The following is a 15,938-nucleotide window of genomic DNA, read 5'->3' as shown; positions in this document are numbered from 1 at the left end:
CTATGTTACAATCAAAGAGATTTTACAGATCGTGTGTTGACACCTTGAAATGTTGAATACCGGTGGATTTTTCTCCTCTGCTTCTTGTGCTGTTTGAGCCCGATGTTGCTCATCCTCGGGGCCTGACCCCGCCGGATCTCTGCAACCTGAATATCATTACAAACTTGTTAATATGATGCCTTCATAAGCACAAAGAAAAACACCTAACTGAAGAGTGGCTTGCACTAAATTTGTCGAATTGAGTCATAGAAAGGGCCAAACTTACCCTGCATATATCAAGGGATAACATTGAGCATCACTTGCACATGCACCAGAAGCGATTTCTCGCAACTGCAACTTAGCTCGTAACAATAATTTGATCTTTGGACTTGTGCCATCTCCAAGTGAGTGAGGAACAAAACTGACAGAGCCCGCGAAGCTTTTCAACATTTTGAACTGAGAGATCATCAGTAGTACACCGAGGAAGACTAACTGACGCATGTAGTGTACACACAATATCTTTTATGGGAATTTTGACTGCTATCAGGAGCTGTTGCTTGTTGGATTTCAGGTTGTTGACGCCTTACTGCACATAACATGGACAAGCAACAGAAAATTAAGAACTCATGTGCTGAAGCCCAGTCATATATTCTCCTCAAAGCAAATCATCACATACCCAAAGAGTCGTACAGAAAGGAGCGAATTCCCCTGCACCTACCATCATATTAGACAACAACATTGAGCACCGTTTGCTCAAGCACCAGCAGCAATTTCCTACACAAGCAGATTTGCTGCTAACAATAGTTCTGACCTTTCCGTGTCAAAGGAACAGCAGCTAGCAAGGGGCATCAGCATGTTCTCTGACCTTTGCTGGGGTACCAAGAAAGTGTGTGCCAAGTCAAACCAGATTAGGATGATCATTTCACTTGTGCTGAAGCTCATTCATTATCCTCAAAAGCAAAACATCTGACAAATGATTTAACTGCAATGGACTTTAGTGCTGAAGCTCATATATTACCAGCGAAAAGCAGAACATCTTCTAACAACGAGTTGTACAGAAAGAAAGATGCAAACTTTCCTTGCACACACATATTATCAGATAACAACATTGAGCGTCGCTTGCACACATCGATTTGATACACAAGCAGCTAGTGTGCCTAAGAATAAATTGTTGGTCGTTCAGTGTCAAAGGAACAGCTAGCAAGGGGTAACAGCATGTTCTCAGATCTTTGCAAGCGAGGACTAAGAAAGGGCACGATAAATCAGATGAGATTCAGGACAATCACTTCTGCTTCTTTGATTTCTTGGGCGGGTTTTTAGCAAGTGCCTCGCCCTCCTCATCCGATGGGCCCTCAATGGATTCATCAGGGACATCGTTCGGGACGTTGTGCTTGGTGATGTACTCCTTGAGGATCACCATGCTCTTCTCCCTCATCGCCGCCAGCTGCTCCGACAGGGTGCCGGACTCGGAGCTGACTGCGAACGATTCCCCTCCGAGAACCAGGGTAGCCTTTGCTCTAGGTTCTAGACTTGTTGCAGCATTCATCTCCATCGTCCAGGGATTATTAACCTGAGAATAAACATGGTAGCAGAGGTAAGGAAAGGTTGACACCGGTTCCACAGTTTCAGTTGTACGGCGTATTCAGAAAATGCCGATTCCACAATTTCATTAGGATGGAGCATTCATTCAGGGAATGGTCTGTAAACTGTTCACCGGTGCAAAGCAAAATGCTGCTGGTTATCATCCTAGCATGGCAATTAGAGGCAGTTCTGAAGCTTTTTTTTTTGTGGAGTTCTGAAACTAATAATGAACTCTGCAGCGGAAGATTGTTCCGCTGCCTTCCAGAGACGCAATCTAGGGAGAATTGAGGATGAAACAAATACTGGAGTGAAAGAAGTACTGATGGGGATCAGAATCTGGCTAGCTGTTGATATTGCACTTGCACATTTGTACCAACACAGCTACCCCTTACAGAACACAGAGTGACCAAATCCTTTCTACAGAGCTAAAAAAATGCTTGCATACAGAACCAAACACACACAAAAAAACATATGCCGCAGTCTATGATTACAGAATTTTGCAGCTCGCCTGACCAATTTATACATGGATCGAACACACAGATGAGAGCCCCCGTCAGATGCAGCGATGCCGCAAGCAACGGACGCTGCAAGAGGTGGAGTAGGATGACCTAGGAAGAGAGGTTGATTGAGATCTTACGCTCGGGCTGCGGAGAGGCGGCGGCGGCGCGACCGGGGAGAGAGCGGGCGGCGGCGCGCACTTCCACGGCGTCAGTTAGGGCAGCACGCGCTGGAGAGGTGAGGAGGAGAGGAGCGGCTGGCCTGGGCCGAGCAGGAACTAGTGGGCCGGAAAGCGAAGTTAGGCTGGCACAATCCGTGGAGTCACTCTTGACCCCGAAGATATATCTAAAAAAAACTCTTGACCCCGAAGAACAAAAACCAAAACCCCTTAAGAAAAGCAAGAAATATTTTTTAAAAAATTGGGAGCTTTATTGATTCTTTTTTTAGGTGAAAGGTTTATTGATTTTTTAAAAGGTAAAAGCTTTTTTTTGAGTTTTTTGTTTTTTATTTTGCTTCTCAAGCTCAAGCAACAAAAATCAATAATTATAAATAGCCCATGAAACAAACACATGCCATAATACACAAGCAAAGTCTTCACTCGGTTATTTTAGTGGAAAGGCCGCTTGTATTACCCAAATCACAGGCATCTCTCTTGCCATGGCCGAATTACATAATTCGTCACTTGACCTAGCCATGTTTTTACACAATTTGTTAACGCAACCCTCTTCAGTCCGGATCTCGAAAGGGCATGTACTTTGCCATCAGGTTGGTGCCCTGCTAAATCTGAAAGCACTGCAACACGCTCATCTTCGATGCCGCTCAACTCGGCCTATCTCGCCCCCTTGCCACAACTAGTGCAGAAGCTATGAGTTGGACGACAACGACAGCAAGAGGTCTTGTTGTGTTGCTCCTGGTCACCGGTCCATCTAGCTTTTAGTGTTGTTGTGTTGTAACATCGGGTGTGTCCTTTCACAGGCTTGTGCAAACTGTATCAATGAATCGAAACACAATGCTTTGCATTTTCTTGAAAGAAGACACAACTCCCGTAGCTAAATTAGAGTTACTTCAGTGGTCATTATTCGGAGAATTGACTTCGCAAAGAAAATGCTGTAGTTGGTGCAGCAAAACCTTCAAGTGCTCCACAAGAGGTCCTTGAGCACTTATTCGACTTTCACACAACAATATTGATATTCATCTCTGAAATAAGCATCTCACATTCCATCTCCTTAGCCCGCTCTCTCCCCAATCATTAACATTGCTAGATCAAGTAGCAAAACCGTCAGGTGTTTCACTATTGTTTATTAGGACTTCAACACCTTCTGTATTTGAGGCCACTGGGAAAAATGACAAGCTCGTACAACAACGTTGTTATCGTGGTTAAGAATAAGCACACGTCACTGCCACCTTTTGCCCTAGTATGTGGGATCGCTCCATTCGCGTTGATCTTGACCATGTCGTTTGGCGTGGGGTGTCCGTGCTCCAGTGGTGCCGCGACCCTGCCAGTAACTAAAGGAAATATGCCCTAGAGTCAATAATAAAGTTGTTATTTTATATTTCTTTATATCATGATAAATGTTTATTATTCATGTTAGAATTGTATTAACCGGAAATTTGATACATGTGTGGATACATAAACAAAACACAGTGTCCCTAGTAAGCCTTTACTAGACTAGCTCGTTAATCAAAGATGGTTAAGTTTCCTAACCATAGACATGTGTTGTCATTTGATGAACATGATCAATGTGATGGACAAGACCCATCCGTATGCTTAGCATAATGATCGTTAAGTTTTATTGCTATTGCTTTCTTCATGTCATATACATATTCCTTTGACTATGAGATTATGCGACTCCCGGATACCGGAGGAATACCTTGTGTGCTATCAAACGTCACAACATAACTGGGTGATTATAAAGATGCTCTACAGGTATCTCCAAAGGTGTTCGTTGGGTTGGCATAGATCGAGACTAGGATTTGTCACTCTGAGTATCGGAGAGGTATCTCTGGGCCCTCTCGGTAATGCACATCATAATAAGCCTTGCAAGCAATGTGACTAATGAGTTGGTTGCGGGATGATGTATTACGGAACGAGTAAAGAGACTTGCCGGTAACGAGATTGAACTAGGTATGAAGATACCGACGATCGAATCTCGGGCAAGTAACATACCGATGACAAAGGGAATAACGTATGTTGTCATAACGGTTCGACCGATAAAGATCTTCTTAGAATATGTAGGAGCCAATATGAGCATCCGTGTTCCGCTATTGGTTATTGACCGGAGAGGTGTCTCGGTCATGTCTATGTAATTCTCGAACCCGTAGGGTCCGCACGCTTAACGTTCGATGACGATTTGTATTATGAGTTATGTGATTTGGTGACCGAAGATTGTTCGGAGTCCCGGATTAGATCACGGACATGACGAGGAGTCTCGAAATGGTCAAGAGGTAAAGATTGATATATTGGACGATAGTATTCGGACACCGGAAGTGTTTCAGAATGTATCGGGTACATATCGAAGTACCGCGGGGTGGGGGGGGGGGTTACCGGAATCCCCCGAGGGAAGATATGGGCCATAGGAGGGAGGCGAGCCAGCCCACAAGGGGTGGTGCGCCCTCCCCGTCCCACCTAGGGAGGAGTCCGAATTGGACAAGGGGAGGGGACGGCGCCCTCCTTTCCTTCTCCTCTCTCTCCTTCCCCCTTTCCCCTTCCGGTAAAAGGAAAGGGGGGCGAATTTGACTAGGAGCCCAAGTGGGACTCCTCCCACTTGGGGCACGCCTAGGCCGACCTCCTCCCCTCTCCCTCCTTTATATACAGGGGCGGGGGGGGGGGGGGGGGGCTCTAACAGACATCAACTGTTCCAAGCCGTGTGCGGCGCCTCCCTCCATAGTTTACTCCTCCGGTCATGTTCATGTAGTGCTTAGGCGAAGCCCTGCGCGGATCACTTCACCATCGCCGCCACCACACTGTCGTGCTGACGGAACTCTTTCTTGAAACTTTGTTGGATCAAGAGTTCGAGGGACGTCATCGAGCTGAACGTGTGCTGAACTCGGAGGTGCCGTACGTTCGGTGCTTGATCGGTTGAATCACGAAGACGTTCGACTACATCAACCGCGTTAAACTAACGCTTCCGCTTTCGGTCTACGAGGGTATGTGGACACACTCCTCCCCCTCTCGTTGCTATGCATCTCCTAGATAGATCTTGCGTGATCGTAGGAAATTATTTGAAATTGCATGCTACGTTCCCCAACAGTAACTTCACATGTTTGAGTCCTTTGCCATTTTTTAACCAAGAATTTTTTCTGGACTGCAATCTCGTCTGGGTTTTCTGTCTGCATCGCGCGCCCTCGCGTTGTTTCGAGGCTGCCATATCTGGTCAATGAAAGTGCAGACAAGGTCCTAGTTGTCTGCATTCGTTTTATCCAACATTGGTGGCATCTCGATAGAACATCCACCTCGTGAGGCACCTCCATGCATGCGTTGTATGAGGGCACAACCAGAAGTATGAAGAGTTGTATTTTCTTGGCCACATGTGATATAACATACATATATCAAGAGCATGATCGAACCGATTTGTAACACACGTGGAATGATTACTCATTATGTATTGTGATTATGTGTAGTACAATCAAATACGTGTATCCAGCCACAACCAGTAGTATGATTATTCTTTATATATCGGTTTGCGGTTTTTATTTTACAATCAATAATTTGGAGATTTATTCTGTTTTAAAACCAAACGAAATACATGAAATACTTGATCTAATATATGAGTGTGTGGTAACAAACAATATTTGAACCGAATGCGTGTGTGCTTACAAATAAATCCTCTCCTTATATATTGTCATTGTTGCTCGAGGATAACACTTCATCCCACCCGACAGCTGCGACATCCTATTAGCGTGTCGACATCTTTTTATATGTAGACGTCATACAGTCTGAAAGCACAAATTGTTTATAATTTTTTTTTACTTATTTATAACTTATTTTGTTAATATAAAATTTAATAATTATATTTCTTCTTCTGTTCTTAGCATATTTCACATGAAGGTGTAGCTAAATATTAACATACAATATTCTATGTACAATTCTAACATTTAACATTGCTATAAAATTTCTGCGAAATCAAAACAATATTATGTGACAAATGTTATGTATTTTCTTAATTTTTTTAATAAAAGCATTCATTTGGCTGAATTGCTTTTATGCCAAAATTAAGATAAATATCATTCTTCTATGGATTAATATGTATCACTCGATGTATTATTCTACTTGAATGTGTTCATATCCAACTTATCGAGCTCTTAGTGTACACTATCTAACAAATATCTTGATAATTTATCTAGAGTGTATGATTGTAATAAATGTATAGCAAAAAGGAAAGCAATTTCATAGTTTCGAGAAAGCTAAGGACGCTTGATGCTATCTTAACCGTGTGTGTGATCATTATTGAATTAGACGAGCGAGAAGCAAAAAAATGGTCTTCCCTTAGTTAGAGGTGATCTTTTAGTAACAAGGAAGATAAGACAATTCATTCTGTAAGTTTTAGTTTAGTTTAGTTTGCCCATAATTTTAACATGCACACATTAATGATTAGAGAACACCAAAAGATGATTCAGTGTACAACATTTTTTTATCTTATCTAGATGACATGAATTACATAAGAAAAGGCCTTACACCAATCATTATACAACTCTAAGGTCAATCTTAGAGTCTCGGTCAAAACTAGTGGTAGTGTCTGCCATGATTTTCCATAAAGTAAATAGTGGACCCCAGGCTTGAGCCTATATATGGGCTTGAGCATATATCTGGGCTTGTCGGAGGCATCCCGTGATTTCAAAAAATGTTCTTGTATTCAAAACTTGATAACAAATTCAAGAAATGTTATTGTTTTATAATTTTTGGTCATGTATTCAACTTTTTTGCATTTCAAATTTGTTGAGATTTTCAGAATTGTTCTCCATTTAGAATTTTTTTATAAAAGTTCAAAATATATTTGTGATTTAAAAAAAAATCCTGTTTTAAATTTTGCTCATAAATTAAAAAATCTTCATGTTTACAAAAAAGTTCAGAATATAAAAAATTGACCCTGTTTTCAAATGATGTTCGTGTTTTCAAAAATTCTTCGAGAATTTCAAAAGATATTCCTGCTTCTCAAAAATTGCTCAACAATTCAAAAAATGTTCCCATTATCAGAAACTGCTCAGAATATTAAAAACTGTCTCACAAATTCAAGTACTGTTCATGTTTTTGAAAAATGTTCAGGAATTTCGAAAAATGTTCAAATATTTAGAAACAGTGCCCATTATCAAATTTTTGTTCCCAAAATTCAATAAATGTTCGCATTTTCATCTAATATTCAGGAATTTCAAAATTCTCTGTCAATTTTTTTTACATTTTTTATAATTTTTGAAAGATTATCTGAGTTTTTCAGTAATTTTTCAAATTTTTAAACATTGTTCGTTGTTAAAAAATTTCACAATTTCCAAATAAAGATTGAAAATATTCAAAAAACTATCCGGATTCTGCTTTGGAATTAGTTGTTATACTAGCACGCTCCCCTTTTTACACTAACGTTTGTTAGCTCCACTGGTTAGCTGCTCTTCTGCACAAGGTGGAGGTCCAATGTTCGAATGCGTGCTTCCTTTTCCTTTTAACATCACTGCGCTACTGTACGGCAAACAGGCGCGCTTGCTAGAGCGCCCACTATTTGGGCCAGCCTAGTCGCGGGTCTGTGCGTGCGTCGCGTGGCTGTTTGACGCAAAATGCGTCGAATGATAGCCACCATTATCTATTGTGCCATGCACTTCTGTCAATATGTGTCGCTCATACAGGCAGGGCGAGGGGGGTGGAGGTTGGGAGGGCTGATTTGTAGGTAGTTAGAGCATCTACAACCGGACGTCCCAAGGTGGGCGGCCCGGTCAACGACCAGTTACGAAAATTCGACATAGACGGGCTTCTCAAACAGGTCTCAAACGCCCGGACTGACTGTGGATATGGGAGGTGCTCGGGCATGTCCGCCATGCCATCGACGTCGTGGTCATCTCTGACGATGAATCGTAGCTAGGGTGTCATAGTATGTAGGTTTATTTTGTATGGATCTAAGGGACGAAATATGAGAGACTCGGATTCAAAGGAGCAAATATGATACGTATTAGTCACTGTCAGCGGGCGTTTAAGATGTCGCATTTGCCAACTCTGGCTGTAGATGCTCTTACCGCTTAGCGGGGATGTTGGCTCCGAAAATGGGTAAGCCTCGTGGTGCATGGCCGCAAGCCTGCGATCTATACCAATGAAGTCAACGCCTTTGGTAGTCTTTCTCTCCTCGTAGGCATGGGGGCATGGCCATTTGCGCCCATCCCTGTTATGCGGAAATTGCATTCTTGCATCATGTTGGATTGTTGGTTGTTCTAGCAGTCGAACGGTGTCTGTGGGATCCTCGGTTTTTCCATGTAGTTGCTTGTCACTTTCACCATTAGCCTAGCTTCATTTAGCGGTAAGTTTGTCATTTTACGAGATGTTTCTTGAGCCCGAGGCTAGGGGCTAGTCAGGGCTGGTGTCATGCCACAAGAATAAATGGTGGTTACTCTGTCTACCATGGTTTCCTAGATACCCCCATGGTTGCTCCTCAAGGTTGGACTTCAGTGAAAGCTTTGCGTGGTTATGGCCAATATCAGCGACGAGGAGTCCTTCGGGTGTCATTTTCCTCGAGAGAGGCGTTATCCCAAAGCTCCTTCTCCCTTGGTGAACTTAAAGCTTTTGTTGGACTATTTGTGAGGCCAATCGGTCGTCTCAACGGTGTTTCTTTCTATGGAAGGTATACGAGTGGCCTGGCATATTTTTTTTCTCCTTGCCAAAAGTTAAGAAGAAATTGTTCTCCAAAACATGGCTTTTTTTCATAGTCAAACATCTCCACGACAGAATTCATAAAACACACGGCACATTTTTTCTTTAATCATACCATTTTGTAGATTTATAATTTTTTTTGCGGGGTAAAAACTTGCATTACTCAATCAAGATGTCCTTACAATCAAGAGAAACAATCTCCATCAACTCATCCGGACCAGCCCCTAGCCAGGTCATGGTCCTGCCTTGCAATCTAGCAAAGGAAGCTAATATATCACTAGCCTTATTTTGGGATCTAACAATATGAATAATACAGACCCAGATTAGCTTGGTAGTTTTCATATTTTCATATTGTGACAATAATACTTTTTTAATGTTTTTCGGTTGTTCTTTTAAGAAAAATATGTTTGGGTCATGGCACTTAAAAAACAGTAAACAAGGCCTCTGGGCCAATTGGGTTTTGCCTTGGCCCTCTCCAGAGTGAACCGTCAAGAAGCAGCCTTTATCTAAAAAAAAGTCAAGAAGCAGCCATTCAGACCCAGATCAGGCCATTCTCAAAAAAAAAAAAAACCCAGATCAGGCCTCCACCCCACCAAGCGCGTGCAGATATGGCAAGAGAGCACGCAGCCGCGCCACAACAGCCGTTGTGCACTCCATCGCAGGAGCGCGTCGCTTCATACACGACTAGGAGCACCGACCTTGGTCGCCGCGTGTGGATGGTGTCAGTCTTGCTCCCTGATCGTGTATGATGTGACGCGCTCCTTTAGCTGGCCCCAGACACTTCGCACCGGCCCCAGATGCTTCAGCTGGCTGCCGCCGCCCCCAACAGCCCCCAGCTGTCTTCGATAGTTGGGCCCGCCGCCACCGTCGCGAAGGGTGATGGCAGCGGCGATGAGAGAGTGGCCGGCGAGGTACTTCTTTGAGGATTTGTGATTCGCTCTGGAGCCGCCCGACGATATTAGGAGAGAGCGTTCTTACGTGACAGGTATGTTTGATTTAGCGTGAACCAACTTGTGATGACCGTGGTTTCCCTAGCATACTAGGGTTTAAATCCTGATGTTTACATTTATCCAGATGCAAAGTGTATTTTTTTAAAGAAAAACAGTGTATTTTTTTTAAGAAAAACGTGACAGGTATGTACATACAATGTTTACATCTTTCTTGAGACAATGTTTACTTTTTTGTTTTTGAGAAACTGAGACAATGTTTACATGTTTTTGTTTTTTGAGGGGTAGACAATGTTTACATTTTTTTTGAGACAAGGTAGACAATGTTTACATGTTGACACAAACCTTAGCTGGGCCTCAAATCTCAGCCCAACACCACCCTACCGATCGATTAAATAAGCGGAAGCAGCGCGACTGCGGACGCTGAGAAGAACAACTGTGGAGATCCCTGGGAGTTGCTGACGATATAAATTTTGCCTGTCAAATGGATCGAGCGGGTTCAGCAATTTTAGAGTTTTTTCTCTATGATGGCTATTTTCAAAGACAATATAATGGTGTGCTTGAGCTACCGGAGTTGTTTACCACAGCCTGTTGATATATTTGGTGGCAACGGAGACAGTTTGTGCGGGGTGAGGATTTTGCCTCTCCAGCGCGAACGGCCGTAGCAGTGGCCGCCCTATCTCTGAACTATGCCCGTGGAGCACAAACAAAAATGACACCAAAAGTGAACATCTGGCCGGGGTTTTTCGCTGGTCAGATAGTCATTAACGTCGATGCGTCGTTCAGAGAAGGAGATTATGCAGGATCTTGTGGAGTGGTCATCCGGGACTATCGTGGAAATTTCATGTCTGCAGCAACAGCAACACTAGATCATGTACCCGATGTAGAGACAGCTGAAGCTGCGGCTATATTGGAAGGAATGAAGCTAGCAAAGGAAATAGGGTGCCATAATATGATAGTAAGATCAGATAATTTTACGGTGGTGGAGGCACTCAAACTGAATGGAGGCTTTTCTACGGTGGCAGCGCCGGTGTTGGATGAATGTCGCAGTTATCTTGAAGAATTCGGGAAGTTTACTATTGAGCATTGTATTAGGAAGTCGAATAATGTAGCTCATGAGTTAGCATGTTGGGGTCGTGCTAATAATCCATTCCGATGGGTTCATGACCCGCCTGGTTTCATTGTAAATCTTTTAGTAGACGATATTGCTATCCTTTGATTAATAAAGTAAACTTTTCCGTAAAAAAAAAAAAACGAAAACCTGCCCTGCCGGCCGCCGCCGCCCTGCCCGTCCTTCCAGAACTGCCGTTCCGTCCGGGCGCTCGGCGTTCACCCTTCCATCTCCTTCATTGCTTCCCCTGCAGGTGGCCGTTTTGCTTGCCGCCCTTTCGAGACGCTGCATCCCCTTCCTTGCCGTTCCTCCTAGAATCCGCCTCAGTAGCAACAACAGAGGTATCTCCCAATTCCCAAATCCTAATTTCTCTTGGTAGCAAAAAATATATGCAAAACGCCATTGTGTGATACTTTGATACCTTGACTGAATCATTGAAACGTAATCCTTAGTTCTTAATGCGCTCCTCTTTCCATATTGTCAGTTTTGTAATTCTGCACTTCCGTAATTGTTGAAGCCAGGGAACATGGAAGTTTGCACCGGCAAGCTTCAAGATCTTGACATAACCTCAGACATGAACGGAAAGACGGACGATGGCGCCGAGGTGGGAACGGAGCCCGACCACGCCGTATTTGAAAGGGACTACCTAGGCGATGACGACGAGGAATTGGAGCCCGAAGTAATGTTAGGTGTCTTGCGGAAACCAAAGGAACCACAACACTTCCATTCTCTTCTTCCCCAACACTTACCCAGTAAAGCTGGCGGTGCCCCGGTGTGTTCGTCTACACTTTTGCTTCACATGTGCCTTACGCTGTGATGCCATTTGAACTGTTTTTTAATTGTGAGAAACATATTGCATTGTTCAGGCCTGGCTTGATCCTGTCAATTTGCCATCTGGAAAATCCAGTTGCTGTGACTTCTGTGGTGACCCACTGCGTTTTGTCATGCAGGTTTGCTTCATTCCTAAAACTTAACTCTACCCGATCGTTTATGTCTAGGATTGCCAGTAAAATTTGGTCACACGTGTTGCAGGTATATGTGCCAGATGGGTGGAAGGAGACGACCTACCACCGCGCATTCTTTGTGTTTATGTGTCCGTCCATGTCATGCTTACAACTGGACCAGCGCGAGCAGGGGAAGGACAGGGCAGCAAATGCTAGAAGGAGGTATCGGTAGCATATATAGCTGTTGATTGTCTAGTGTGTTAGCCCAAAGTTTCACATTTCTTGTCATGATCTCCTGCGGTGAATTGTGCTGCAGTGTGAAGGTCTTCAGGTGCCAGCTGCCCAGAATTAATGCATTTTATACTCCTGAAGAGCCTAAGGGGTGCATGGGATCACAATGTTCAGGAGGTAGCTTTTTTCTTGCTTTAGTTCTACATGTTGTGCAGTTGAGCTGCAATTCTCCTTGTTTCAACTACACTACAAAACTAGCTTTTGAAGTTGTGCAGACAGCTATTGAGTATGCTGCTGTACAGCACAAGTTCCCTTAATATTATTGACAACTTCGTCTCCAAAATTCACTAAGCTTTTGATCTCAAAGCTCTTTACTTTTATTATGCACCGATTTGCTTGTGTTTTTGAATTGGTGAATTGTATGTTAAGCAAGGCACTGATTCATGTATTTTATCTTTCAAATATCTCTGTTAGCATACCGTGCTCGGCTTTGTGATTGGTGTGGTACATGGAAAGGTGAAATTTTGTGCAGCCACTGTAGCAAAGCAAGCTACTGTTCTAGAAAGCATCAGGTACCAAACAGGTTCTTACCATATCTATTTAGCATTATCTGTTTACCTCTCCTGCTTGAATACTGAAATATCTCCGTTTTGGTGGGAATAATCTCTCTGTAATGTTATTCAGGAATTGCATTTGGCACGCTAGTCATGAGAATGATTGCTCTCAAATACCAGGTTCACAGATGCTTCTATTCTGCCAGTCGCAGCAAAAGGTTGTTGCCTATTGAGTGTTATTTAGGTCTTTGTTTTACCTCCCTTGTAATTTGTTGCCGTCTGGACTACTTGCAGTATTTCCTGGCCACGCATGGCCTGAATATGCGGCGGATCATGTACCTGAGCCGTCATGTTCGACTAGTTCTATCAAGGATACTTCAGAACTGATGATGGTAGAAGGAGAAGTCGAATCAGATGCCATGATGCAGTTATTCATGGACCAGTTTGAGGTTTTCTTTGTGCTATGGCCTATGCTCACATATTCGTAATCAAATGCTACTATTTATTTAGTACAGTACCACAACCTGTGTGCAGGATGATGAGGACAATACATGCTGGGCATCTTTCAGAGACCGTGTTTCAAGACAGACTCAAGTCTTGAGGTGAGTGTGAATGAGTATCAACTTTTGTTTCTGTTTTTTTGTGTTTGAGTGTGAATAAGTCTAGACGCTCGTTTGCGTAAATTGTGTTTTCCCTTTCGTATCGAGAAAACTAGAGTTAGGTCTTTGTTTTGTGCCATGACTGCTATTGGACATGATGCACTGTCTCCACTACACTGAAGCAAACTATATGGGTACTGGTGTTCTGGTCAACATTAGGGTTTAGTGAACCTTCTGGTTATTGTTTATCTAAGGACATGACTAGGTGTTGGTCTGCTGAGGTGGGCATTTGATCGACCTTCAGGACTACCATAGGACCATGAGTTCTGACACGTTGGCCCTCCTATACAACGTTGCGTCCTATTCCGCTCTACATTGTAAGGCGTCATGATTTTTGGTCGTCAAATGGCCTTGCGGCATGTCTGTTGGCTATGCCGTACACAGGTAGTCCTGCACTCTGCCTTCTGTTACCTATACAAGGCCCCTAATGACAGTTGGTTCGTCCATTTAGTTTTGCAAGAAGATTTTTAGCCAATTCAATTAAAATGAACGATTATGCAACAACTTTCTACACGATTGCAACAATTGTATTAAATATGTGCAATAAATGAATTAAAAATAAATAGCAAAATAAAAAAACCTTCGCAAGAAGAACCATGGATTCTCATAACATTTCTTTCATGAAATTGCAACGACAATACACTTCTGCGGCTTTGCAACATGTGTGCAACAGAAACAAAATAAACTATTGCAACATTAAAAGTCTCAGTCCACAACAACATAAAATTTTATGTAGCAATATCCCACCTCCCATGCATAGTTTTCTTCCCCTTGTAGCTTATGTCTCCTCTATGGCCATGGTGAGGTGCTATGAACTTGCGGAGCTACCTTTCAATTTTTGTTGTCATCCAATAGGTACTTATAAAGTCATAAATTAGCTCTTCATAAAGTCTAGCTTCGCCACTAGTGTTATGCCTTGTGACACATTGGATGCGTGCTATGGTCAGAAAAAACATTTGTTCGAGTTGATTAGATTTAACATTTCTTATTTTTATTAGTTTATCATTTAACATTCATCCGAAACTCTTGCTTAGATCTGGCAAAGATTTGGTTGATCAGCACTCCTTGCAAGAACAGTTAGGCATAATTTTAATTATTTTGTCATGCAGGTACTGTGCGAACGAAGATGCAGAACCTCTTTGGGCAGTATCAACTGGGTCTCTGACAGGTGACGATATCCCTTTGTGCATCTATTGTAATGGGCAACTTCGCTATGAATTTCAGGTTGGACAGGTTTCAATTTCTATGAACTATTCCAGTTCATTTTTTTTCTGTCCAAAAAAAAGATTTGTTGATATGTGTCTTAATACCCTATTGTTTATGTGATGCATGTGTTAATAAAAGCATATTATTACTGTATTTGGTGATGTAATTCTAAAACCTGTCAATGTGGCAATTTTAAGCAAGTTACATGGTTGTATCTAAAGAAATTGTATATAAGCAAGTTACATGGTTGTGGCTAAGTTTGGTAAAAAAACATTTTCTGAAGAGTTCTTTCTATAGAAGGAAATTGTAATACGATAGCGTATTTGATTATTACTGTAGGGAAGTGAGTAGAAAGTTGTTAATTATCCATGTTGACCATGTTGAACACAATGTTGTGTTCGTTTTAGGATAGACATCTTTGATTCTTTTGACGACAAATGATTCCATAGCTACTACATATGAACACACTAAGCGTTCCTAAAACATTGTTTTGCTTGGCGCACTTGCATGCAATTTTTGCTTTTGGTTTCACTCCACTCCACTTATATTTATTTCCACTACATGTACTTGCAGCTAATTTCTCAACTGCTCCATTACTTCCATGTTGAAAATGAACGAGACCCCGTCGACTGGGCAACAATAGTTGTGTACACATGTCGAGAGTCATGTGATGAAAGTGTTAGTTACAAGGAAGAATTTGTATGTGTTCAGTTTTCTCCGCCTACAAGAAGAACATATCGCAGTACTCCTTAGCCAGCAGGTTTGTGGTATTTCTGAATAAATCTTTATTTTCCCTCAGTTTTCAACTTCATGATAAAGATCTTCATGACTTGTTTTTGAGAAGTGTTGCTCTCTTTTGTTCTTTCTGAAATTATGCCTATAGAACTGTTGCTTTCCTTTTAAGTTTCTGAAATTATCCCCAACTACATTGGGATTTATGGAACTGTTTTCATGCTACCTGGGTGATGAATAAAATCTAGATTGGTTTTCCTGTGCTTTGTTAGACTAAATATGTTTATGATGTCTAAATTTTTTAAAGTGCATATACTTAAATATATATATATATATATATATATATATATATATATATATACACTTTATTTGTAGTGATATACCTTTGTTGACTAGGTTCGAGTAGTATTTACCTTGTGACTATTCATTCAGTTTTGGAGTATGACTACATTATGGAAACAATCTCCTCTCTAAGGTTTTCCATGGAATATGTGGCTGGCTGGTCTTGCTTGGTCTTAACTTGAAACTTGCGGTTGGTTTTTGTGGTAGTCAGGACTCAGGAATAACTTTTTCAGGCGAAACCTTTTATGTAATTTCAGTCTAAAGTAGATTCAAACAATAATGCCTACACTTTCACTGATGGCCTGTTTTT

The 15,938-nt window shown here is 42.0% G+C and overlaps 1 protein-coding gene and 1 pseudogene across 1 annotated transcript; one reads left to right on the top strand and one right to left on the bottom strand.

Moving 5' to 3' along the window:
- Positions 1-1,029: 1,029 nt before the first annotated feature.
- LOC125520492 (uncharacterized) lies at positions 1,030-2,357 on the bottom strand. Its single transcript, XM_048685437.2, has 2 exons — positions 2,198-2,357; positions 1,030-1,549 (listed from the first exon to the last, which is right to left on the bottom strand). Exon 2 carries the CDS (start codon positions 1,529-1,531, stop codon positions 1,262-1,264), a length of 270 nt encoding a protein of 89 aa, XP_048541394.1. The 5' UTR covers positions 1,532-1,549; positions 2,198-2,357; the 3' UTR covers positions 1,030-1,261.
- A 7,342-nt stretch (positions 2,358-9,699) lies between these two features.
- LOC125519447 (uncharacterized) lies at positions 9,700-15,307 on the top strand (annotated as a pseudogene).
- The last annotated feature ends 631 nt before the right edge of the window (positions 15,308-15,938 follow it).

This window comes from Triticum urartu, chromosome 7A (genome assembly GCF_056163025.1).
Source record: "Triticum urartu cultivar PI428250 chromosome 7A, HENAU_Tu73, whole genome shotgun sequence".
Classification (NCBI taxonomy): domain Eukaryota; kingdom Viridiplantae; phylum Streptophyta; class Magnoliopsida; order Poales; family Poaceae; genus Triticum; species Triticum urartu.
This window is presented reverse-complemented; position numbering and strand designations above follow the sequence as displayed.

Bases quoted from the DNA above. Each gene is read 5' to 3' on its own strand.
- LOC125520492 (XM_048685437.2), bottom strand. From the start codon at position 1,531: ATGGAGATGAATGCTGCAACAAGTCTAGAACCTAGAGCAAAGGCTACC.